The 26,918-nt window shown below is 36.5% G+C and overlaps 1 protein-coding gene across 1 annotated transcript in view; it reads right to left on the bottom strand.

Annotated features, from left to right (window-relative positions):
* CDK5RAP2 (CDK5 regulatory subunit associated protein 2) overlaps window positions 1-25,319 on the bottom strand; it is a 77,896-nt gene extending 52,577 nt beyond the window's left edge. The window contains exons 1-12 of the mRNA XM_010171594.1: window positions 25,251-25,319; window positions 20,744-20,854; window positions 19,335-19,411; window positions 18,511-18,634; window positions 17,098-17,249; window positions 14,904-15,066; window positions 13,419-13,472; window positions 12,874-12,993; window positions 12,163-12,255; window positions 10,176-10,394; window positions 5,009-5,179; window positions 4,066-4,239 (exon numbers count right to left, since the gene is read on the bottom strand). Coding sequence (XP_010169896.1) covers window positions 4,066-4,239; window positions 5,009-5,179; window positions 10,176-10,394; window positions 12,163-12,255; window positions 12,874-12,993; window positions 13,419-13,472; window positions 14,904-15,066; window positions 17,098-17,249; window positions 18,511-18,634; window positions 19,335-19,411; window positions 20,744-20,854; window positions 25,251-25,268 — 1,476 coding nt within the window. The 5' untranslated portion in view covers window positions 25,269-25,319. The remainder of the gene's footprint in view (window positions 1-4,065; window positions 4,240-5,008; window positions 5,180-10,175; window positions 10,395-12,162; window positions 12,256-12,873; window positions 12,994-13,418; window positions 13,473-14,903; window positions 15,067-17,097; window positions 17,250-18,510; window positions 18,635-19,334; window positions 19,412-20,743; window positions 20,855-25,250) is intronic.
* Window positions 25,320-26,918: the final 1,599 nt, after the last annotated feature.

Here is a 26,918-nt window from a genome sequence, read left to right as displayed (position 1 = left end):
TTTTCAGATTCTTTCATGAATAAGGATGAGAAGAAACAGCATAAATATAACTTTCTTTTTTTTATTTTACATTATTACTGTCATTTCTAAATAAAGCGTAGGAGTGAATTATTCCAATCAACTCCCCAACGGTACACAAAACATAAGGCAGCTCTGTAACTTAAATAGACCATAATGCTGTGGGAGTTAATGAAACATTAAACCTCTTGACACATGGTGTGAGTGAAAATGTGTTAGAGGAGATAGCTGCAAGACATCCAGGACCATATTGCAGTGAAAGATTTATATTCCCATGAAAGGAGGCAATCTAATATATTAAAGTCTATATTTAAGTCTGAAATACTATTGCTAAGCAGCAGTAGTGGAAACATAACTTACTTTCATTAAAGGTTTCTCAAATTGTAAGCAATGAAAGTAAAAGGTTTATACCTCCACAATAAATAACTTATTGGCAAAGTCACAAGAATATCCAGTCACCTCACTGAATACTCTCTTGCTTACAACAACCATCAGGATCATTTCAAAATCTCTGAAGGTTAGAGGATGGATGATTGAGAGAAGGCCATAACCTACAGCTCATCACCAATTCATCCATCCATCCATCAGTACCAAAATTTGGTCATTTCTTCTATCACTGCAGTAAACTTTATGTGTTGTCTAACATAAAAGAAACAATCGCTAATAAGATTAAAATTGTTACAGGCCACTGAGTCACATACCTAAAGATAAAAATTACTACAGCAAAAGACTTGGTTGGTGACTTTTAGAAGATGCCATCTCAACCACAGCAAATGTCACAAAGCTGATGACTTTGAGGAATTTACAGTCCTTCTTGGTAAAGTGTGAGGCAAGACTAGTGGACTATAGACAGATATCCACATGGCACTTCATCAGGCTCACTCCTTTAAGATGAGATTTCTGCTAATACGGAGATGATGAAACACACCAACCACATCCATTCCCATCACCAGGCCATGCTCAGTGTCACATGTAAAAAGCATCATGTTTAAAGAGCGTGAAGACATGGATATTGACAAAAAAATATTGCTGTTTTCAGCTAGAAACTAATCTCATCAAACCAGAAATTGAACTACCGCCGTGTTTATTGTTTACAACATCAACTTCAAGAGACTGAAAGCAACAACTACAATGCACTGATCACTATTTAATAGACAGGATGCTGCTATTAAAAAAAGAGTCAACTACATCACTTTCCATAATTGCAACAACTCAATATGCAACTGCATCAATTCCAACAGCTGAGACACGTCTGCAGTGCCACAACAATCGCTGCAATTCCAATTCTCACGACACCCATCAACTGCAATGCCCTGGCAACATCAATACCTCCCATGCGTTGACTGTAATTTCTCCAGCTGCAGCACATCACACATCACAACTGTATGCACACAGTATTCTTCGGTTCCTTGACTGCACAGTATTAACTCCCTAAATACATGAGTAATTATAACCAAAGTCAAATAATGTGCTGATTATACAGGAATTAGAAAGTGTCTTGTGTGGTGCAGAAACATCAGATTTGCACAGCATTGTGTCAGCCAACTACATTTCCTACTCCATCCTCAAGTGGTATATAAGGTATGTCACCTTCCCAAAAAAAGACATCACAGAAAGGCTACATTACAGCAAATCCAATATATTTTTTTTTACACTCAGAAAAATCAATTCAGAATTAAAACTCGTATCACTCTGGCCCCTTACTGCAGTTACACGGTGTGCAAGATTACAGGTACGACACAACAGAACCCAGCAGCACAGCTCAAGGACTGAGCAAGAGCCACTTTTCTCAATTTTGCTACTTTTCTCAGTAATAAAATGATTCACCAAGGTCTGAAAACCTTTGTTAGAAATATATTTACCTAACAAATGCTCCAACAAAAAGAGCTTTGTAAGTATAGCAGTATTGGTTGTGAGAGAAGAACATTAAGCACAAAACCAACAAAAATTTCCAAAATTATATGGAGTGCATTGGACTTCCAAATCCCTTGGCTGTACAATATATTTCATTCTGAGACTTCATAGATACCAGAGTCAGCAGTTGCATGACTAACCTAATTATCAGTGCCCTCGCAGACTCTCTCTCTAGCCCATGACAGTGGCTCAAGAATCCAAAGTCTAATTAGAAACTGTCATTTATCTTCCCTGGCCTGGCCAAGGCACCCAGCAGAGCTTTGGATGTTGGTTGCTTTAAAATTTATCATTACATTAAAATAAAGTAAAAAGATATGATGAAAGAGAGAAAGTTCTGCATCTCTCAATTCAGTTTCTTCAACTTTAAAGATCAGTGAGGCTCGAAGAGCTTGGTTTCTGTTCTCTCTGGTGGGGAGGATCCAGCTGTGCGTTTGTTGAGAGTTGGTGCAGCACTGTAAAGTCATCAAAGAGTCCAAGGCAGCCAATGAGAGCAGAGCTCTGGTTAATCTGTGTCCAAAAATTTATGATTAATATGCCAAAGTGGGTTCTTACAGGATATATCTTACATAGAGCTTGAGCTGAGAGGACAATGGGTAATGATTAGGTATTGTTCACAATCACTAAGTGAACCAGCAACAGAGAATAGCTTGTGATTAGAAGGTGGGTACTGGGTCATTACCATGCACGGCTTCGCTTGCCACTGTTCCCTCTCCTGGTTATAGATCTGTACTGGTAGTGGGGTGTACAGAGGAAAGTTACTGTTTGATTTTCATTAATTCTGTATGATTTCCCATCACTCTTAGGTCTCTTCGTGACAGAAGTTATGTGCATGCACCGCAGTTTGTTTCACAGAGGTAGAATTTTTTCCTCAGAGCCTTTCACAGACTTTATTTTCTCTGCATGTATATTCACATACACTTTGATATACTCTGCACTGGTACCCTGGCAAACAGTGACATGGCTCCTCTACTCTAAGCTTGTCATATAACATGACTCAATGCACACTTGCATCTACCTTGTTTAATAACAGTGCCCATAAGCTATTAAGCATCTCATCACTAGTGTGTTCAGAATGTGACACAAGACACAGCACTCGTGTTTCCTTTGCCATTGGCTCACTTTATTTTAAACATCCTTGAAAAATCTCATTAATGACTGATACATTATTAAGAAACTAAATAGCTTCCTCCATCATTAGTACACACTAGCCTAATTCTTTTTATTTTGTCTGATGCTTTTGGAAACCTTAACATACTAGGCTGCAAACAATACAAAGACAAGAAACATACTTTTCAAAAGCAGCTTACTTGTTCAGTAATCTGTATATAATAATAAAAAATGCACTGATGGGAGTCAGCAAGTGATTCAAAAACTTCTTAAATTTTTTTTTTTGCTAGTATAGAAGTGAGGGATGAAGGAGGAAAGAACTAAGGCTACATTTTAAGACTTTAAATTTTGACATCTGATTTCAGGTACTAATAAGTCTTCTCAATTTATGGCATCAAATAAAATACTGGGCATATATTGTCCATGTTTTTTATTATTTTTTTTTCAGTACTATTTCCTTTCTTCTTTGCTTTAAAGTAGTTTTCTTCTTGCCCTAGACATATCTTCACTCCTACCTGTATTTTTTATCCTCACACTCCATTTATCTCCTGGGGTCACTAGTTCTGTGCAATCTTTCTCCTTATCTACCAGAAATGGACAAACTCTCCTCTGCATCTCTCTTCAGAAACGCAGATACCCTCCCACTCAAGGAAATATGTCCACCCCAATGACCACAAAACCCTACCTCTCTATGGCAGGCAAAACATTTTACACACTTTTTGAGAGTAAAGTGTTTAGTGATGCCATATTAACTCCTTAGAGTACAATACTATGTACTCTTATAATACCAGAGCAGTACCACCACAATCATACAAATCATGTGACATAATTATTAATAAAGCCATCGTTATCTTTTTAATAATACAGAACATTTTGATATGATACTGATATGAAGGAAAAACAGCCCCTTGCTACATGGGTTAATTACAACATATGAGCCCACATCTTTGAGGTCAAAGTCAAAATTGTCTTCAATGTGAAGCCAAAGTATTTATTTGCAAATGATAAGAGTTACGAAAAACTCACCTCTAACTCTCTGACAATCTTCATGATTGACTGCTGAGACTGCACAGCACATTTTTCCTTTACTAAGCTCTCATTTTTCAGCTCAAGTTCTTCATTGGCTCTTAGAAGGTTCTTGTACTTATTCAGGAGCTCCTGCAATTCTGCATCCTTTTCTTTAACCGTTCCATCGAGTGACTAACAAAAGAAAACAATGAGACAGTTTTACAATACTTACTCTTGTTTTATATTACAAAATAGAGAAGCAAACAAAATTCAGGTGAAAATCCAAGGATGATCTGTCACATGTTCTTTACATATGTCGCAAAAAAGCTCAATTTAACATAACAAAAGAAAAAAAAAAATTGAACAGAAGCTTTCCCCAGCTTTATCCATTCTTTTGAGTATTAAAAAATAAGTCAGGCATGCACCTTGGTCTCCAGGTATAGAGCAACCTCTTTGCATTGCTGGTTGAATATTATCAGTACTTTTCATGGTTGTACCTCCAGCTACAAAAAACTGATCAGGGGTTCATTAACATTCAGACAGCTCCATTCTCACACACCTCATTTTGAATGGGCTCCAAAAAAAAAAAAATAAACAATAAAAATTCAGTATCTATACCTATTCCTCAACTTCAAGTTTCTGCACAATAAACTGAAAAACATAGGTACTTCAGAGTTTTTAAAGTATCTTACCACAACAGGGAAAATTCTACATAAGTATGAGAAAAGCTTTCTTCCTCCTCTATCCACATGCTTCATAAAACCCTAACAAGAAATCTCGTTGAATGCCACACACACTATAATTATATATCTGTTCTGCAAATACAGTATTATAAAAAGTGAAGGATTATCATCAAAATCAACAGTAATTCCAAATACAAATGTAATTTTGTAGTAACTCTTCACAAAAAAAAAATCAAATTATAACTTTCCATTATTAATTTCAACTTAAGTTTACCTACCTGAAGCAGTAGATCCTTTTGATTGGCATTGTCTGTTAGCTGCTTGATAACTAATTCTTGGCTCTGCAACTTCTGATTACTTTCACTCAAAAGAATATTGTAATGATGTTCAACTGCTTTTTCTTTCTCAGTCATTTCACCATGTAATTTCTCTAGTTGATTTCTAAGGTCCTACAAAAAAAAAATGAAACTGAATATTTAGCAAATCAACTTCAAAAATGTTTAAGACTAACAACCCATATTATTAGCTGAACTTTTGATTGCTTTAAATTACTCATATCATTGAATAGTCTGGAGCATGTATTTAAGCCAGTATCTTTCTCTTGGTATCAATGAACACAGTTAAAGAAAAAAAACTCTTAGATGAGGTGTCAGTATATTGTCTTATAAAAAAAATCTAGATTGTTATTGCTAAAATGCTTTTCATACTGGACTCCAAGGCTGTTGGGAATATCAGGCATGTAGATGTTGTCGCTGTCAGAATGAACACTCACTTCTGAGTCAATTTACTCCCTTGCTACAAATAGAAAATTGGTTACGGGTGATTCAGTTTCTCATTTGCTCTTTTTCTCATCACACCATGAAAATTCTTGCGCTAACATTGTATTACTAGTTACTTCTGCATCAAACAAAAGGTCAGAAATGTTAAAACAAACTTCAAATGACCAATCAAGTCAGTCTCGTGATTAGAAGTTGTGAACAGATCTTGATTCTGACTGTTAATTACTTCCTGCAGCTCCTTCTACCTCCTCTCCCACCACTACTGTTTGTGTCACTACAAAGTTTTCAGCTGATTTATTGGAAGTTTCAACACTGTCCAATGAAGAAGGCATAGCCTGCATATAAACTAGCCTCATTTTATAAACTTTCACTCTGCAAGAAAATCTAGAGTATTTAGTCCATGGATTACGTGGAAAAAGAGAAGTAGAAACTTGTGACAAAGGAGCTGTTGTCCAAAATTAAGCAATTAAAACTTACAGAAGACTCTGTACTATCTAAACTTCTCTTCAGACCCAAAGAACCAGATAACACAGCCTACATCATAAAATAAATGTTTGCCATTTATTCCCAAGAAAAGCCCATTTGTGAGGTATCATAAGGCCTTTAAATAGCTTGCACATATGGTAGTCACCTATAAACTTTACATTTACCTCCACTGGGATTTAAAATTCAATAGCTGTTTCTTACTCTAAGTATAAAGAAATAGTACTAGTGACACTTTAATAGCAATCTCTTTACAAACTGTTTTATGTCCCCTTCTTGACTTAATTACCTTGCTTCATGCAGGTTCACATCAGATTCTTAACATCATTTTACTACTTCAGTGTTTTACTTCTGTTTATTTTGCACATTAAATACAAATTGTCATTTACAATGTCTTTTGGTTTACTTGCTTAATTTCAGCTTCATTACCAGGATTCAGCTAAGAAATCTCTAATAGCTCCCAAAAAAACTCCAACATTACTCAGTTTCAAAGAATGATTAAGCTTAGACCTTCAGTTCTGCAAACTAATAAAGTTATTTTTTTTCAGGATCAAAAGAACTACCTTCTTGACTAAGAAAACTAAAGAACTGCAGAATCAGGTCCGAGTTTTGTCTATATACACAAACTCTCAAATATGTTTCTATTTCTTCCTAACTACTAACTATAAATATAAACTGCAGTGTAGCACAGTTCTTTTGGAAGAAGTTGAAGGTCTGATAACAGCAGTGTCTTTTGATTTCAAGTGGGTCACATTAAAGCCTATTCATATACAACATGTACATTGGAAGCAAAGGATCAACTCCAGGGTTACGATTTTCACTGCATTGCAAAGTTCACTCCTTGGCTTTCTATTTTTACATCGTTTTTATACTTTTGCATCACTGAGAGGCTTTAAGTGAAAACTTAAAAGGAACACTTTCGACCTGCCCTATAAGTTCAAGTGACCACCAATACCCTGTGACTTCTCTATGTAAAAACCATAAGCAGCTTTAAGAAAAGACAATAGACATGCATAGATGGAAAAGATGTAATACCAGTACTACACCCTCTATTATCTAATCTCAGCCATCTTGGTGTACAACACTTGTCAGGTGCAGAAGATATGCTTCTGCCTTTAAAGCAGCACAAATATGATGTCTACACTTATGGAAAGAGGTGGACTGACAGGGCATACAGTTGTGGAAAAAAGTAAAAAAACCTGCAAGAGACTTGCAGTTTGCAGATATTTTGCCTCTACTATTTCTGTCCCAAGAGTTCCCTAAATCCTTCCCAAAACAAACTACAGTTGAGACTGAAAATCACCTTCTTTGCATGAGCTAGAATTCTGTAACACACAAAACTATCCATCACTATAGCAGGTTGCTTGAACTCATTGACCACCCAAATTGTCTGGGAGAAAAATCTATTGGTTTCTATACATTGAGTTGCAAGGATAATATAGTACCCTCAGTTCTCAGAGCGTAAACTTTGCAATTCCCTCTGCCAACCTTTTTCCCCAAGAGACTTTCCTATGATTAATGATAGTTGAACTAAGAAAAATGAATGTGAAACACCATAATGCAGAAGACTAGAGCAGATGCCTCCCCCTCCTTGTCAGATGGAAAACAGGCTGGTGAATAATTAAGTTGTGAAGCTCCAAAACCTCCCTCTCAGGCTCAACTACAGGTAGGAAAACTAAATAATACATTCTGCCTAATGAGTTTTTCTGCATTTCCCCAACCAACTGATCAAATATGAATACCTAGTAAATACTTTCTAATTGCCTACGTTTAGGCCTGGGGAGAGAAAGGATACTTAAAGTGTTTAATCATGTAAATTTAAACAAACTCTTCACTCAGAAAGCACTAAATCTCTGTTATAGACACAGTAACATGGTGGACACAAGCAACATTAAGGATAAGTTGATGTTTATTCCTCATCAATTGTATTTAAGAATATATGCCCAATGCTTATTTTTTCAAAGAGCTTAAAGTGACACTGAACTACTGCCTAACAGCAGCTTTTGGGAAGTACAGAACTGAAAGTTCTTACTTTTAAAGTTGACCTAATAAAAAGCCAGGGCACCTGCCCACCCTGAGGCTGGGACATTGCTCAAGAACATCTATTCCCATTGCTCCAGAACACTCCTAATACTGGGCACAGTCTGTGATTTGGAATATCAATTCACACATAGCAGTCTTAATTAATTTAGTTTAACTTTCTTCCATTCCAGGACAGTAAAGCCCAAATCATCTCAACAAGCTGGGTTTTCAGAGGTTTGGGGTATTATTAAATAAATAAATGCAAAAAATTTGGACTATCTTTATTACAGTATATGAAAAGTCATTGAAAATTTCCCTGTGAGGAAGTGAAGAGCTAAGACAGTTCATCACAGGTGTCAAGGGCATTTTCTACAGTTTAGGCACATTCGTGCTAGTTTTATTCTAACAAAATAGAAACATTGATAAATAGGTATCTCAGAGTATAAATAGAATAGAATTTTTAATGCTGTCTCATAAAAAGTTTACACCAGATCACTGAAGTGGTTTTCCATTTGTCAAAGAGCAAAATATCACAGCATATTTTTTTACTCCCACATATCTACTACTTAATGGGCAACATTTCACAGGCAACATCACTATATCCAAATGTTCTAGCAAGTCTGAAATTGAAGCAGCTGTTCTGCAAGAAACAGGAAATAGGTTAGGGATATAATTTTTATAAGACTGCTCATCTTTTGGCAGGAATGTTTTTCTCCAAGGAGCTAGTCATTTACATGAAAAACTTGGACATAATGGAGTCAAATAGGCTTCTGTAATACAAGTAACACTGAATCCCCTGGCAACTCCCTACTCAGTTCTATTTTTCCTGTCTTTCCTATACAGGGTTATATTCTAGCTCCCCTGAAAGATGAAAAAAGTTCTGAATAGAGAAGACAGTTAAATATAACACACTTTAAATCAATAAAATATGTTCTTTGTGGCTGTTTTACTGACAGGAGCAATCTCTTCTTTCTCTCCTTAACCTCAACACCCTGAAGAAATTTCAGAGCACACCAAAGATAGAGACTTTGTGACGGCTGCCTAACCACAGTTGACAATCAACCCAAAATGCAAGTTAAATTTCAGTCAGGAAGAACTTATTTGTTTGCAGGTAAAGAGATCCCTCTGCTGGTTTTATGTGATATTGCAGAGACAGCAATTTTCACCTATACCTGCTTTATTAAGGCCCTTATTTAATAATTGAACCAAAACACCCACTGAATAAAGACAAGTTCATCTAATCTTTTATGTAATTTAATGTAGCAAGACATTAATTCCTAACTGAAGAGGACCAGACTTTACATGAAGGCAGGACTCCACTCGTTAAGCAAATGCTGCCATGAAGGATGCAATGGTGAGAAGACTTTAGAAAAACCCACATGATGATGACATACACACAAGAAGTATGTTTTACGTCAAACACTCAGCAGAAGGTGCATCCTTTTTTCAAAGGATGAAAAGAAGAAATCTGGTCATTCACTTTGTTGCACGAGCTGTGCATGCTAAAAGCAGAAGTGCTTATCTAAACGCCTACAGCAAGGTAGAAAACCCTAAACAGAATATGAAGCAAACAAAATTGATTAACAGATACAGAACATCATTTTTATGGTAAATTGTGATCAATTAATTCTGTGCTTTGGGAAATTTACAAGCAGAAATTATTAAATATACAGCTTTTACAGTGACCCAGCAAAAAGTAAGCTGAAATTTGGCTTAAGGTTGTAATGAGTTACTCCTGTTCTGCATTAAAACTTAGAAGAAAGTTTAAGTAGTGTCATTTAAGATCACATATAGACATGTAGCAAGACAAATACAACAGCAACATAAAATGTACATTGTCATGCATGTCCAGATTCTGCCATCAAAAAACCTGAAACCAATAGCAACCATTTACCACTTACAAAGGCTAATGATTTTTTCTAGGACCTAAGACTGTCAAGATGCTATTTATTTTAAAATATTTTTCAGTGCAGACTATATGCCTGAATTTCCCTCAGTCTTCTTGGCCACATTCTTTTGAACACTGCCTTTAGGCAAATGCATTTAACTTTCCAAAAAGTACTCAAATTAAAAAAAAAAACAAATCTTAGAGAAGGACATGCTAGAAATGCTTAAATTATTTTCAAACTTTATGAAATAAAGGAAAAAAAGTGATAATAACATTAATGGTTTTGTCACTTCTGCTCTTCTGTAGTTGTGCTTCATCCAGTTCCTTCTCCATTTTCTCTCTTTCTAAATTCAGATCATTTAGCTCTTGATCGGTCCTTTTAATCCTCCTTTGTAGTTTACGATTCTCAGCATCCTTTGTAAGGTTTTCTGATAGCAGCTCTGCCAAGAGAGTCTCCTTTTCCATCAAGAGAGCTTGATAATCCTCAGCACCCTGAAACATAAAGCAGCATTCAAGTTCTATAAGGGTATTTTGTAGAGACTTGAAGTCTTTACTCCTGTTGTGTCCAAACCCGCTCCCCTGTGCTTCTTTCCAGTACTTCAAAATTATTGTGCAAAAATAGAGACTATGGTGCAAAAATACAGTGAAATGACACTTACACAACAGGGAAAATGTTGCACTGAAAATTTTCTCAACTAATGTAACACAGCTTTCAGTGACATCCTGCTCAGGATAAAGTCTTAGATGACTAAGAATTAGATAAAGATTGACCTGCAGAGAAGTTCATACTACAAATGAGACCTTGTTATTATTATAATTATTATTGGTTCCCAAAGCTTTTATTACATGAAGGTTTCTACTTTTGGGTCAGTTTGAATACAGACCAGGTCACACAGTTACCAAGTCATACGTATATTTTCTACATGAAACAGCAAGTCTTGTTTGTGTTCTTCCCCATCACATACTGTTACAATTGGCCTCCTGAAAATTCACAACACAGGTGACAGGGGTAGTGGGCTATGCAGCGTGATCTACTCACAGAGAACTGCCTTCAACTCAAGTTTGTAGCTAAGTAGCAGAGTAATGAGGAGAAAGGCTTGCTCTGTCACCCAACATGCATTATGGATTCTGTGGACAGGAGGGATTAGTTGCACACTTTTTAAACCTAGAACTTTTCAAAAATAATCAAGCTCTCATAAAAATGAAAGGGTTAAAATTAGAGTAACATTTCAAAGCAGGAATTCCATGGTATGAAAAAGCAAACATAAGCTATAGATTCACACACAGGCCAAAATGACTTGAAAAAGAAACAGAGTATACTTTTCTCAGTAAAGCACACTTAAAATTTGGGCTTAAGTGAAATAAATGGCTTTTGGCAAGGGAAGTGCTCTATGAGAACTGAACATTACTACTCCATTAGATTCTGAAATCAAAAAACAGTACAGTCAGTCACAAAAGCTTTAGGTGCTTGTACTTCAGAGGCAAGTGTATCAACCTCTTCCATTCCTGATGGGCTAAGAGACCAAGTGGATGAACAAACATCATAATGGAAGATTCATCACTGCCTCTAATCAGTATTAGTTAGTTTTACCAGACTTAGTTTGAGACAAGTTTGAAAATATCACAAGAGACATTATGTTGTCAATTTTAATAGCAAGTTCTTACTTTCTCCCATTTTACATTTTAAGACCTTTATAATGCATAAATTATCATCATAAAGCCCTTTCTCCTCCACACACATGAAAGCATTACTAAATCCCATTTTCACAAACAACATTCTACTATTTTATAAGCAGTAGTTTCAGATTTATTACATAAATAAACACAAACAAGCCTCTCATATCCAGTTCAACTCTGCTAACATGAAGAGCGTGCTGTTACCATATTTTTGGAAGAAAAACCAAGACATTCTTATGTCAACAAAGAAAGCTCAATATCATCTCAGCTCCACAACTATTTGCATCTTTATTTTTAACTCATTTTCCTTTTACACATTTCTTTCTTAATAATTATCAGTTATTACAGAAGGGAAAAGTCAAGGAACAAGACAAGTAATCTGATGTTTTAACACTCTACCATTTAAATAATTTGATTTGGGAAATTTTTTTCTAAAGTAAGAAAAAGTAAACATTTTAAAGAACATTTTGAACTGATTTACATCCCTCTGCCTTCAAAGACAGAAAGCACTACCCGCTGTGAGGATTTATGGAGCAGGGAGGAGCATGGATGGGGGAAGCCACATTAATGGCTTGCTTCTTACCTTGAATTTTTGAACGTGTGCTTTGTGAGTTGCCTCTCTTGCCTTAACCAACGAAGTATTTAGATCTTCAATTTCAGAACAAAGCTCCTCATTCTTTAAGTAAAGTAAAATGAATACTATGTAGAAAGAGTTATTTCCAAGGGATGGTGATTCAGTAATAGCTATGCCATCTCATTATCCATTCATCCAACTACACAAAACAAATACTTTAAAGAATAAAAACACCAAATGCATCACAATAAATCTTGTATAAAGAAATTGTTGTTCTTATACAACACTCACTAGACTGCCTATCATTCAAGTTAAATATTTCCCATTACTCCACAAAAACTGAATTTCAGCTGACATTGATCTCTCCTATTTTAGCTGTCTTCATGACAGCCCTACTTACTCAACAACATAAAATACTTCTCATACCTTTTAAGTGATGCTGAGAGCTGATAAAAATCAGTGTGCAACTGAAGACATTTTTCCTCAAAGTTCTTAAGGGAGAACATATCAGTTAAGTATCTTTTTTCTCTCTCTCTCCAGTCTAAGACCCAAAACTCTCGATAAACAGAACTGCTTACAGATATGACAGCAGTGATTAAGGACCTACTAGAAGCTTCCTAATGGTTACAGTGGGATCAGTCAACCCCCGAGACAGACAAAATGCACACACTCTCCTCTCAATGATAGTTCTAGAAACCAACAATATCATAATCATCATACCTCTTTTTCCTTTGCTTTTAATGCAACAGTTAGCCCTTGAATGGTTTTATCTCTTTTCAAACCATTCTTCTTTTCAACAGCAAGCTCATTTTCTCTCTCTTGTAGCTCTTCTTGAAGTGACTAAATTAGATTATGTGAAAGTGGCATTAACTTCCCACTAACAGATACTGTAACTGCACATTAATAAGTACATTCTCTCAGAGTTCTTATATCTTATTACTCAGATTACTAATATAAAATATAGTCCCAAAATGCAAGTCATCATCTTGAAGATGTGCCTGGAATACAGTATAAGAAGCCTAATCTCATGAGCTGGCCATGAGCATCAGCTTCAATATTTGATGAGCACGCCTATCAGCTTTACTGAAAATTGCTTCAAAAACAAGGTGAGCCTTCTTGTCATCTAACATAAAAGAGAATTCACCAGAGGACTTGCTTTGCTTCCTTTTGAGTCGAGGCCTCTCTGTATCTATGAATGTATAACAGAAGAGATCCCAACATGCACTGTAAGCGGTTGAGGAAACAGAAACAAAACTAGAACTTACCTGAATTCTTTTTTCAAAGGAGTTTCTCTCATTTTTAAGCTCCATCCTAATAGCCTATAAGAACAAAATAGTTGTTACAGTCAAGTAAATTAATTCTAAACACAAATGTAACTCATTAAGCATTAAAATGAAGCAAAATGAGCTTAAAAACCTTTGGGGAAAAAACAAAACAACCTTAGTATATGCCTTTTGGTAGGAATATATTGAATCAGTTGCATCCTAGAAGTCTACAAATCTACCTGAGCACAGTATAAGCCTGTCCAAATTAAGAAGAAAAAAAAACCAAAATACAACAAACCCAAAAAACCCCACACAACATGTTCTTTCACGAGACAGACTGTACTTGCCACTTGCAGAGTTAATGAAAATGCATTTTTATGTGACATTTATCTATGTCAGCAAGATGCTTTTATCAAGGGAGATTTTAATTAGCACTTTTCCTTTGGGAGGTTACAGAAGATATTTTTTTTTAAAAAAAGTAATCACATATAAAAAACAAAGTTGTGCAAAGGTATTCATCCAATTTTTTTTCTCCAATACCACATCCCAATACAATCTGTCAGCCTCCTATGAAATGATTAACTATGACTCTATTTTCACCTTGACACACAAATACTCTTATGAAACCAGGATAGTTTTTCCCAACACATACTGATTTAATTGCAAGAAGACCCAGAACTGAAAGCTTTTAATTCCACTAATCAGTCCAATCACAGAAGGTTCTCTTGTCTATTCCTGACATAAACAAAAAAAAAAAGCATGTAGGTACTGATCAATATTAAATTCCAAAACAAAATGGAAGAAAATCTCAGAAGCATGACAGCCTCCATTACTACTTTCTTAATTTTGCCAGCTTGAATTTATTGTTTGAATAACCAATGGAGGGGTGGAGAAATAATAAGCCTTAAAAACCTGTTTCTACATTTCAACTTTGAGGACATCTTCCTGTTTAAGAGCCAAGTAAAATAAAAGACTGTCTTCTTAGCACCTTTTATAAGCTAAAGACTAGACTTTCATTTTATTTAATGAGGGTTTTTTTTATGCCTACCTCCCTTACCACAGCTTTTTCTCCAGATTGTAACAGTAGAGATACTTCCCAAAAATAAAACTTTGAAGTCACATTCTTAACTTCTACAGAATTATGTCATCTATTGAAGGATCTATTAACATCTAACATTTTTTATATATACTTCTGTAAAGCAATTGCACAGTATCTATAATAAAATACAGGCATAAAGTCAATGGGAAACATGACCTCTCATTGAATGAATGGCAAGCATGGATAATAAGGATGAATATTGACCGCCAAACCACAATATAACCAATGAATGTTAAGGAAATGGAGAAGGGAGGGAGGGAATAACTGTGGAGAAGAATATTTTTTAAAATTGGCTTAAGTCAGTCACATACAGTCATGCACAAAACCCTTAAAATCCTACGCCACACGAGACTTGTAACATACAACTGTTGAGTCAGTTTCCTCACCTCTATCTCACTATCTTTTTCATGCCTCAAAGCAATGGTAAGTTCTCTGATTTTTTCTGCTGATAAGCTCCCATCATAAGATCCACTCTGAGACTTTTCCTCTTCAAGGTGTTGAATTATAGCTTCTTTATTTTTCAATGACAGATTCAGTTGCTCTATAAGTCTAAAATTATAAGATTTTTAATATTAATCTTGCATCATCATCTACCACCAATTCTCCAGTCATTGCAGTAAGTCTTGCAGACAATTTTCCTGAGAGAAAACTCCAGACAATACTTGTAAAATTTGGAGTATTTTCACTACCCCTTCTCCCTCCAGAGAAACCAGAAAAGGTGCTGTAACTTTAAAGCAAGCAAGAAACAGGGTTGGGCTATCTACAAAGTGCTCATTCTTATTTTCCTCCAGTACCATTTCAAATATCAACACTTAAGCTTCTGTATTTTAGTTACATTGTCCTTTATAGCATAAACAAAAAGCTTATCAATCCATTCCACTTCTTAGGACACCCAACACCGTATCCTTACACGCCATCACTAAGTGTCCCTCAAGCACCTAGTTCCATTTATATTTGTACCTAAGCTGGTTCTCATTCCACATTAGCAAAAAAATAGAAAGTTAGGTCAGCACTACCTTCTTCAGGCATTACACATCTTGACACTGCCAGTATTCCAGCTGAGAAAAACAATGCCTGAGTTTTCTGACAGACATAAGGATTATATTTGAAAATTTTCTGGCATAAGATGCCAGCTGTGATTCCCTTAGTATTTTGTAGCCTGGGAAAGTATCTTTTTAACACAATATGAATTCCAGATGTGCTACTCCCAGACAAGTTTAAAGCATTGCACATTAATATTTGATTCACTTCAAGAAGTCAAAAATATTCTCTTCTTCCACTAGCACTATATTTTTCTGGTCCTGTGAATACTTACACTGATCTACCAAAATGTAATTCTAGATCTTGCTAACAGTGGGTTACAGCACAGGGAAGGAAAAAAGAGAGGGGAAAAAAGAAAAAAAATGATGATGTTCATCATACTCCACACAGTCCTCACTTCAGGGATCCAATCCTGACAATTTGTTTCCACACTTTTAGGACTGTTTTCACACCAACTCTTAGAGCTGGCAACTAAAGTATCTCTGAAAGGAACTGGTTTTATAACTCCTTCCCAGGTCAAACCACTAAGGAGAGCAACTGTGTTCATGCAGATGACTTAACAGATAGAAAAGGAAGGGGAAAGAAGGGAGATAACCAACGAGCCAGGTTTTAATTACGGCGGTGGCACATAAGGTGTAACATTAAAACCTACTACAACAGTTTCATAATTTTATGCCACTGTATATTTCAAAATTGCAGTTTACAAAAACTGTCTGGAAAACACTGCAATCCTTGCTTTGGTCTTACCATAACATAAAGCCCATGGAATGAAAGTCTTTCTGTTACCAGTGTAGACCAGTTATGCAGTTGTTCACAGAGCAGTTACCTGCAGGGTTCAGTCACAAACAGGAAAGGATACTCCAAAGTATAAGGAATCATAATGTTTTGATCTCCACTCTGGGCTCATATCCCCAAACTAACTAAGCTTTGCTGGGAGGTTTGCCAGGCATGTATCTTACCCTAAATTTCTAAATAATAATAATAATAATAATGATAATAATAATATAATAATAAATAATAATAATAATAAATCCTCCAAAGCATGGAGATTTGAGTTTACACATTTTCCCCACAACTCATACACCTTTCCAACTACCTGCCAAACAAAGCCAAGCCAGTGCTTTGCAAAGCCAATCAAAACCATGGAGCTCAAACACACTATGTTTCTCTTTCCATTAGATTTACCAACCTCAACAGATAGATCCTTGGGACTGAAGGGTACATAAACATCATGAAAGTAGTAAGTGAACACAAATGGTACGAGTACAAGCTCTGTTCAGCAATGGTTTCAAGAAAGCAGCAAACAGGAGGTAAGTCAGCAAAGTTACAAAGGTGCTTTAAAGCAGGACATGCTCATGTCACATGCATACTGATTCTTTGCTGTGTTCATTTAACAGCAGAATAGGAAAGATGGTCAGTAACACTCACTCATGTATCTGGTAGGATCAAACTATAAAAACCTATATCCATGTTGACTCTTCACATTTTAAACAGTAAAGACTTCCAGTGCTTAGAAATACCACTGGCAAGAGTTCTGACCTGTCTTTCTCAGCTCCTGTAATCATATCCACATCCTTTGCAGGGGCATTCATAATTGAAGAAAGTTTCTGCTCAGCAGCTATTCTCAGGGCTTTCTCCTTCTCTGTCATTGCAATGGCTTTTTCCACATCATCCTGGGCAGCTTTAAGATTCTGTAATTAAAATACACAATCCTGATGCCTATAAGAACAAAACGTTCCCAAAATTTTTTCACATATTGAAGTTTCTTCTAGCAAACATATGTTGGTATGTTTAATTTAGCAACTTTTACCACATATTTCAAGTGCTTTGCAAATCCTTCTGAACTCTGAGCCTGTATTTTCAGCATTAATCCGTTTTCTGTGGTATATAAAGAAGAGAAGTTTGTTTCAAAGAAATAGAAGAAATACCCTGATAGCAGAACTGGAAATAAAATTGCCCCTATGCTATGGTTTTAGGCTTAGCTATTATAATTTGGCTTTGTCCCACTATCCTAGTAAACAGCTACACTTAAAGAGGTTAAAGAAGTGCTTTTTTATTCAGTCAGAGACAAAATTAATATTCACAGGCTCACTGTAGCTAATTGAACACTTCCCATCATCATTTATAATATTTTGCAAGAATTGATAAAGTGTGAACCAGACATTTTTCTCTTGAAAAGCAGTGGAAACAGATTCCAGTCAATTTCCTCTGGTGGTCCAACTCATGGAGACGGGAAACACCAGAAAAACCACACTTGCCATACCCTACAGTTTCAGATCTTTATTTGTATCTCTGACCTATAACGAATACACCTGAATGGAGATAACAGAAAGCCACAAAATTTCACATTTATATCGCAATACTGAAGTCCTATATAAAGATGGGAAATGACAGGAGTGCTTAGAGAGTGGTTTCAGCTATTTATGAAGCTGAGACCTTACCAGCAGAAATGTTCAAAACCCAGCCTCTCCTCCTCTAAACAGAGACCGCAGTTCTGAAGATGTAGCCTCCTCACACTGGAATTCAGGAATCAAAGTTTTGTGCTGAATGTACCTAAATATCACCAATAGGTACTAATCTCCTGAAGAACCATTATCCTTGTATTTGACAGCTCAAGAGCAGGTTCAAAACCCAGCCTCTCCTCCTCTAAACAGTTCTGAAAATGTAGCCTCCTCACGCTGGAATTCAGGAATTAAAGGTTTGTGCTGAAATACCACCAATAGGTACAAATTTCCTGAAGAACTGTTATCCTCGTATTTGACAGCTCAAGAGCAGCTAAAAACTCCTTCCCTTTTTTCCGCCCCCCCCTCCCCCTCCTGGTTTTGCACTGGCTATTTTTCCAGGGAAGCTGAAACAATTTTGAAAATACAGGTAGATCACAGTATCAAGTCTCAGACACTAGTACAAAGACAGTACTGATTTCTAACTATTCCTTCTGTTTCAGCCACTCACCTCTTCCAGAAAGTTTACTCTGCTAGTCAAGTTTTCTTCCATTTCTTGCATCTTCTTTTGAGCCTCTTCTTTCACACGCTGTACTTCAGCATCACCACCTTGGGCCAAGCTCTCAACTGCTTTACTGAAAGACCATAATAGAGATAGAAAACCCATTGCATATCAAAGTGGAAAACATTTAAAGTGCAAGTGGCTGATAGATTATGCACAACCAAGCATCTTCCACTTGCTTGTCACTTTAAGATTAAATACAAACATCTACACACTATACAGTGATTTTGGTGGTATAGTCTGAGAGTTCCACACACAAGCCTTGCCACAGTGGATAAGTTAGCACTTTATATGTATGATGAAAATGTGCAATATTTCCTTCAGATTTTTAAAGCTTCCAAATACAGTATCAAGCCTTTGGTAGAGTTTATTTTGTACAGAAAGTAGCATTGGAATAAACTGAAGATGTGTGTGTACTGTCTTCCCAATCCAGCGCTGTAAAAAAAAAGTTCACCTGTTGAGACAATTAAGCTCTTAAGTTCTACAACAGGAATACTAAGCCATTCCCAACTAGGGGGTCATTTATTTACCTAAAAAATACAGTAGAATGAAGAATATCAAAGTCACACCATCCAGTATAACTACATTAACATCACTGTGGGTTTAAGAATTCACACATGTAATTTCTGTAATGAAGGAAGCAATTTCTAGATAAGTGCCCTTAAAATACTACTTGGGGATTCTCAAATTCCTAAAATATCAGGAAAAAACAAACAGAAACAAGACCTTGGAAATCCTAAGTAACAAACACCAAGAAAAACGCCAATACTTACGAAGCTTTGATGAGTAGTTTCTCTCTCTCCTGTAGATCACGCTTCAGACTTTCTACCTCAACTTTCAGCTCAATGTTCTAGGGCAAAAGAATTAAAGTGTCTGGAAAGAATACAGAGCTCACCCTACCAAACATTATTGGCAACGCATAGATTACTCATTGCTTGGACCAGCAATTATAAAGTATCTATGGGCTAAAACGTCTCTAGGCTATTCTTAGCTTTTAAAGGACTTATTTCACAAGGTTCAAGACTTTCCAAAACCTCAAAAAGCATTTAGGACCATTGCATTCAAGCAATACAATTCCCCTACACACATGAGCACACGGTTAACTACCATAACGGAGAGGAGCGCCGATCAGCTCTGGAGTTTCGAGGGCCTCCATGCAGGTTTTCCTTTGAGCTACAAGATATTTTATTTCCATTTTCTTTTAAAAACCTGATTGTATCAACTATCAAAGTTTTTAATAATCTTAAAAGTATTTTGTTATAACCTGAGAAAACTACTCCTGACATAAGTACACACTGTACAAAGAACTACTTGGCCTGCAAGTTGACAGATACTATTTCAATACATCAGTAATTACAAGGACACCAGGGTAGAAGACCAGGACAGAAGACCAATCAGCAATATTCAGCTGAAACCATGACCTAGCTAGAGATCAATTTATGCACTTAACTACTGAGACAAGCATCCAGAGAGACTTAAGTTACCACCCTGTTACAGAAAAGAGACCTGATGCAAGCATCTGTTATCAATAACATGTTACTGCGTTACTAAAATGACCTATTTTCCCCTCTAGAACCCAGGCATCACCAAAGGGCATTAGAAATGTTTCCTATCATCTGTAAACTTGAAATAACAAGGATGCAAGAGGTACCACTCAACTCAAATCTTTCTTCCAACTTAAAAAGATACCAGGTTGGGTTTTTTTTTCTCCAAACTGATATAGGTATCAAATAGATTTCCTGAATCCTGTACAAATACACATTCTTTCAATTTAAAGCAATAAAACTAAAGGCTACGCACAACCCTAATACAACTTTATCTGCATGCTTCAAGGGAAGCATCTTGGAGCTGGAGTGCCTAACCAACCCCCAAGTAGTTGTACTGACATCTGATAAACCAAGAATAGAGGGGGGCACTGAATATTTAAATTCACAAGCTTTATAACCACTTAGTCTGTCCCATAACTACAGACACTCATGCATTTGAAACTAATTTTTCCACACCTTATAAAGGTCAGTTTCATTTAGTTATTACTGAAAAGGTTTATGTCAGAATAAAATAATCATACCAAAATTTCCAACAGCAAAGAGAGACTCAAAAGTTAAGTAAAACAGATAACCTCCCCACAAAACAAACTCTTCAAAAAGATACATAGTTCTAGTCAAATATCCTAAATGCATACGATTTTGTGTATTTCTTCAGTGGGACCATCAAACTTCTGCTGCATTCGCTCCTCCAGAAAGTATATCCGAAGCTTCAGGTTGAAGTTCTCTTTTTTCAGATCACTGATTTGCTGTGAAATAAGAAAGAAAATGAGCAAATTATGTAATGTGTTTCACACCAAGGAAAATAAAGAGTGAAAACAACTAGCATTTGGGTTTGTCCTCCACAGTGCAAGATTAGAATTCAACCCACCAGATATAATTAAAAGTGTACGTACATGTGGGTGATACACTCACACATATTCAAATTGTGTAGGTGCTAATAACAGTATATGATACTCGAGTCAAAATGAAACATCATTTCCTCCAACACAGTGTCATCCAGGGAGCTGCAAATACTGCAAGTCCTTCAACAGGTTTCTGTCTTCTACAGCTTCAGCACACCTCACTGAACATATTTTTCTCCCACCATCCCATCCCAGCTGTATCATTTTTTTTTCCCCTCCATTCCTCATCTGAACAAGAAGAAATCCCACTCCAGATTGCCCCTTCTGAATGTTTTGGGGTTTGTTTTTTTGCTTTTGTTTTGGTTTTAGGATATACACATTGGCCACACATATGAACTTTGTGTGTTTGTGTAAGATGTTATCATTTAGCATGTGTTTATTTTTAGCTGTGTAAAGCTCTGAGACACTAGTACTTAAATAACAATTATAAAATAGTATTGTTTAAAAATATGTAATACATGCTGTCGTACAGACAGTGCTTTTTAGAATATTCCTTCTTTAAGGACTAAAATATTGTCTGATTTCCACACAAAAAGAATCCAGGGGAGTTTTTAAAATCTAAAAATATTAAATAGTTCATTCTTCTATAAAATAGAACTGGAAAAAAATTAAGATGTCATGTTGAAACAGTATTTTCTTAACAAAAGCTTGGGATTGTAGACTTATTCATAGTACACAAGGCACGTGAGCCCAATCGAACACCAATATAACCTTTATCTCACCCCATATTTCATAGTGCAATTCTTTGGAGAAAAAAATTTGCTTGTGATTTTTAACTTTCCTCGTAGAAGCAGTAACATAGTTGATGGTTTCATTAAAGAAAGGAGTCTCCCTCTAAATTTTTTTAAGAGACTAAGCATAAAACATTCATTCAAATAAGACTTGTGTCCCCTGCCAGACACTTTCAGCAAAAGGAAATCTCTTGTGCTACAGAGCTACTAATAAAATATTTATGTAGGCTTTTCCAAACAGTATAGTACACTTGTAAAAATTATTAGCAATACAATTCTTAAAATATTTGGCTTATTAAACCTAAGGTAATTTTCTGTAACTGCACTCAGAACCTCCATCTGCAAACAATTCTTCAGTTTAATAATCTTTGTCCAGCAAGATCCCTCGTCGTTATTCACGAGTATATACCATCCAAGCAGCTGAAAATACACTGGGCTACACTAACTTTGTGACCCATCCCACCCTTTGTGGCCCATTCACACATCCTGAAGAAGTCTGTCTTTAGAAGCAGTAGCAATACCTACATTTAACTTTATCTTTGTGTCATCTTTGATGACCACAAACAGTAGTGGATAGAAACTTGAACTATTCAAGTTGTAACTGTTGAAAGCACGATACCTCATGAGTATCACAGGGTACCTTGAGTAACTGGAATTAGTATTTTGGAACATTCAAATAGATGTGAGCATGAAAACAACGCAGCTTTGTACTCCAAGTCACAGAGCTCAATGCAGAATGTTGCTCAAAACTGAAATCTTTACTTGGATTAAAGCAAAGAAATTAAAGATTTCTTAAAGCAAGGCTGAAGAGCTGGGTTAGATCTCATAGCATTTGATTTGTGTTTTATTTCTTTTAAAACTGTCAGTAGATCATTCTTAACAGTTAGTCTCTGTTTATTCATTCAACAAAGGTTCAAGTGCTAAAGACATTCTGAAATCATATCAGTTGAACTTCTAGTCTTCACACATTCAATACATTTCTGAGTCAAAAGGAAAAAAACAACTTCAAAAGAATTCTGCATTCCTTAATTCTACTCACATGTACTTCAGTGGCAATAGAATTAAACCAAAGAGCTTAAGGGTACTATCTTCAAAAAGCAAACAAAACAGACTACACCATCATAAACCAAGAAGTGAAAACAAATGTCATCTCTGACACTCAGTTTCTCAGAGGAAAGTTAATTCAGGCAGACTACAATTAAAAAGTTATAGCTTCATCAAAGACAACCCGTAAAACGTGAACAAGTTCACAACACAAAGGGATTTTAATGGCAATCATCTCAACTTATGCATTTAAAAACTCAGTCTTAATTCCTTTATCCATTTCGATTTCTGTATTTAGAAAAGGAATGAAAGAAAAGAAATAGCAGACACTTCCAAAAAAAACAGGACAATGAAATACACTCGACACAGAATATTCCACACCCCGACAGCAAGGTAGCAAACACCACTTGGTCAGCTCCTTTAGTGGCTGCACAGAGCCACTTCTATGCAAAATGACATCTGGCAGCAGAGGTTTTGGTTTCACAGCAGAACACAGTTCTTGCCAGCAGAGGCCATTTTACAAGACAGCAAAACTCTAACGAAGAGGGTTTGGGAAGACAAGAAAAAATCCACAAATATTACTTAGTTCCCTAACTTGATACCAATCAGCCTTTCTATTCATGAACCATATAAACCATAATGAGGCCCTCAAAGATGCATTTTGCCCACGTAATCACATATTCTATCACAAGGTGGTTCCCCCTCCATATTGCAAGAAAGTGGAACACAGCATGAACACTAAAAATAATAATAATAATAATCTACATTTCTGATATTATCTAGCTCAGCATCTTCTCCATGTCTCAACATAAAAGGACCTTTTCCACATGGATCCACTGTTTAGACCATTCAAGGGTATAACAGCCTCAAACATCAGCCAGTTCATGCAGTAATATATACACACACAAACCATCTCCAAGCAGGAGATATCAGGAACTTCATCCACTAATTCAGCTTGCACTGTCAGTCCAAAAGCACATCTGAACGCAGCTACTACTGGATGCTTGGTAAATAGTAAAAGGACAAAGAAATAAAATGCTCCCTTTCTCAAGTTCAGCCTTCCAGTTACCAGCAATCTTAAAGACTCAAAAACAGATTATATGAATATATTTGTGTTTAATGGATTCTTCTTCCTTGACTTGAATGGATTTTTGAGCTTTATTATAATGCTGGCATCCATAAAAGCCTTTGAGAAGTTTTACATCTCAGTTTAACATAAGGGGCCTGTATCTACCAGGAGGCCAGACCTCTGTGGGGACACCCTTTCTCCTCTACATCACACAGAACAAACCACAACAGATTTTTCCTCCCTTCTACAACTTTTTCCCCCTGTATAAACAAACACTGCTGATAATAAACCACTTGCAGAAAGTATATTCTGCACTGAGGTCCTTAGCACACATTGCAGTAGAAGACTTTAAGCACACGCTAATGCCAAGGCAGTGTTTTTCTACCTCAGCCAATACACAAAAACAAAAGAGAAAGTGAAATAGATACAGACTGTAAAAAACATCCTTCACCAAGGCTTTCCAAAACAAGTTTTAAATTCTGAGCAAAGCACGTAGCTTTCTCCTCAGAGGGATATAAAGCCACAAGAAACTGAAGGGGTTTAGAAGAAACACTCATTTCAAACATAACAAAGCTATAAAAGGTAACAGCAGTTACAGAAGCACAGGAAAAACTGCAGACACTCGAGTACATCTTAAAGAGAGCAAGCCACAGCCTTTATCTGTAGCAGTCATCTCAAAAAGCTTTGCTTGCCTTCCCCTCTACAGTTTCTTCACACAATCATAAGAACTCTAGTTAAACAATTTAAAATGTGGGATTTGTCCTGCAACACAGCTATACCCCAACCAAATCACCATTCAGCAGTTATAAACAATTGGCTTATTCAATTTAAATAACCAATACAATTAATACATTTTTAAAATTCTAATGTTTTCCTTCATATTCTAGTAAGTGCCAAAACCAGTTTTATCTACAGAATCACCACAATGATACCAGACCTTTAGGACAAAAGTATTCCAAGCACACTCGTACATAATTATAAAGACAAAAGGTATTATACAGCAGTCAATTAATTAAAAAGTCAAATCCTGTACTAGTCTAAGCAAAAACAAACCTGATGTTTCCTTGAAATAAATCAGTTGCAGACTTGCAAACCAAGTTCTTACATTTCTGGTGATCTCATGAACTTTCGAGCAGTGAGTGCCAACAGTTGTTTCGCAACTTAAGAGCAGCAGTTGGCTCGTCTCAACAGCAACGTTTTGCCTCTGTTTTTGAAAGCAGTATTTAAGAAATGGAGGTTCAAAGCACAGACCAGCCAGCCAGTCACACCTCCAACAGATCTGTGTTGACTGACACAAACTAAGAACCTGACCCAGAGAGTCAACACTTCAGCCAGCATCTTAGAAATATCTTGGCCATACATCTGTCACCAAGTCTTACATTAAAAGTCTGCTTACATTTTCATAGTCCTTCATGGTCCGAGCTCTAGTTGGTGAGACTGTATCTTCTGCCACATCTGGTAACACTAGACATTTAAGAAGACAGAACAAGTTCAGACAGCAGAATCTCTAAGCAAGGCTTCAATTTGGAAACAGCAAAGGCCCACACTAATCTAAACATCACAAAAGTACAGCAGCTTTTGAGAAGCGAGGGAGGCATTTTTTTGCCCCTTGTTAAATTACATGTTAGTGCTACTAAGTATTTAGTATCCAGATTTCTTTCTGATCATTGTAAATTGTCTAGCACTTAAGCTCTCAAATTCCAACATCACCCATTTAAACCAAATTGTACACCAAAATTAAGCTTTGCAAGAGGCACTTTCAGTAAGTTCTCAGAGCAACTACAAAGGACTCCCATAGTAGAATTAAGTCCTATTAAACTATTAAAAAGCAGTTCAAACATTTCAGTATCTTACTGGTCAGAGGACAGGCCTCCACATTAGACTTAGGGAAACCATGGGCAGAGGAAATGGTCAGTATCTATGTTCCTAAAATGTAATCCCTCCTGAATGCACATGGACTTAAACTTCTGTTGCACACATGTTCCATAACAGCCACATTTAACAGAACTGCAAAACTTATTGTATAAAACACGTAGTACTTACATCATCTTAAATATAAAGAAGAGGTAGCTGAGGACTCAGACTGATTCACATACTAAAAGAATATATTTCATTTAAAGTACTTCCAAAACAGTTAAGCAACTACATAGAGCAGTCTTGAAAATAACCAGCCAGTGGTTTTTTAATCTTGACATTCTAGTTAATTTCACAAGACAGCTTTCCTAGACCACATGCAGAACACAGTAACATTATGTTGCAGCATTGGTATGTTTCTTGTATTTGTTTCTTTTCCTGAGCAAACAGATTTTTCCTAGTGAACCATCTAATTTGTTTTAGTTTCAATTACCTACTTCATCTATACAATTAAGTCAGCCAAGTTGTGTTGCTGGATATATGCATGCATAAAGAGAAATCAAAAACATATACCTCAAATACACATAACAGAACACAGAACAGCTAACCACACTGGTAGGTTTCAAAATAAAACTATTCAGCCATTGTACTTTAAAGTAAGTGTTTCAAGCTAGTTTCCCACACCTGAAGCTGAACATATTTACACAGACATTACATAGAAAAATGTACTGAATTACAGCTTCTGTTCAACAAGGCTTCTCAACGCATGAGCAGATTAAAGATGAGATATTGAGTCTAGATCAGGTTTTCAGGCAGGAAGTAACTGAACAGTTGAACTGGGAAAACGAATGATACACAGCATGCAACTTCCCTAACGCTGAGCAGGAGATGAAACCGTAATATTGCCTTGCTGGATGCTCCAAGTATTTTAATACAGGCTCCACAAAACCGCTGATCACCTTATGTAAGGCTCAGAGCCATAATGACCGCAGACAGCAGTAACTGCAGCAGCTGCTGCCGGTTTATAGCCTTAAAAAGTGCAAAAAGCTGCATCAATTCAAGGCTTTTTCTGCCTTTTCTCCTCAGACGTGGCGGGTTTTGCTCAGGTTTCGAGACCCGCACGAAGCTCCCAGCCCCGGGCAGAGGGGAGGCGGGCGGGACGGCGCGGTGAGGGGCTGGGGGTGCCGGGCGGGGAGGCACCGAGCCGGGC

This window comes from Antrostomus carolinensis, unplaced genomic scaffold, assembly GCF_000700745.2.
Source record: "Antrostomus carolinensis isolate BGI_N321 unplaced genomic scaffold, ASM70074v2 scaffold6267, whole genome shotgun sequence".
Taxonomy (NCBI): Eukaryota; Metazoa; Chordata; class Aves; order Caprimulgiformes; family Caprimulgidae; genus Antrostomus; species Antrostomus carolinensis.
The sequence above is the reverse complement of the archived record's forward strand: the minus strand, read 5'-3'. Positions and strand labels throughout refer to the sequence as shown.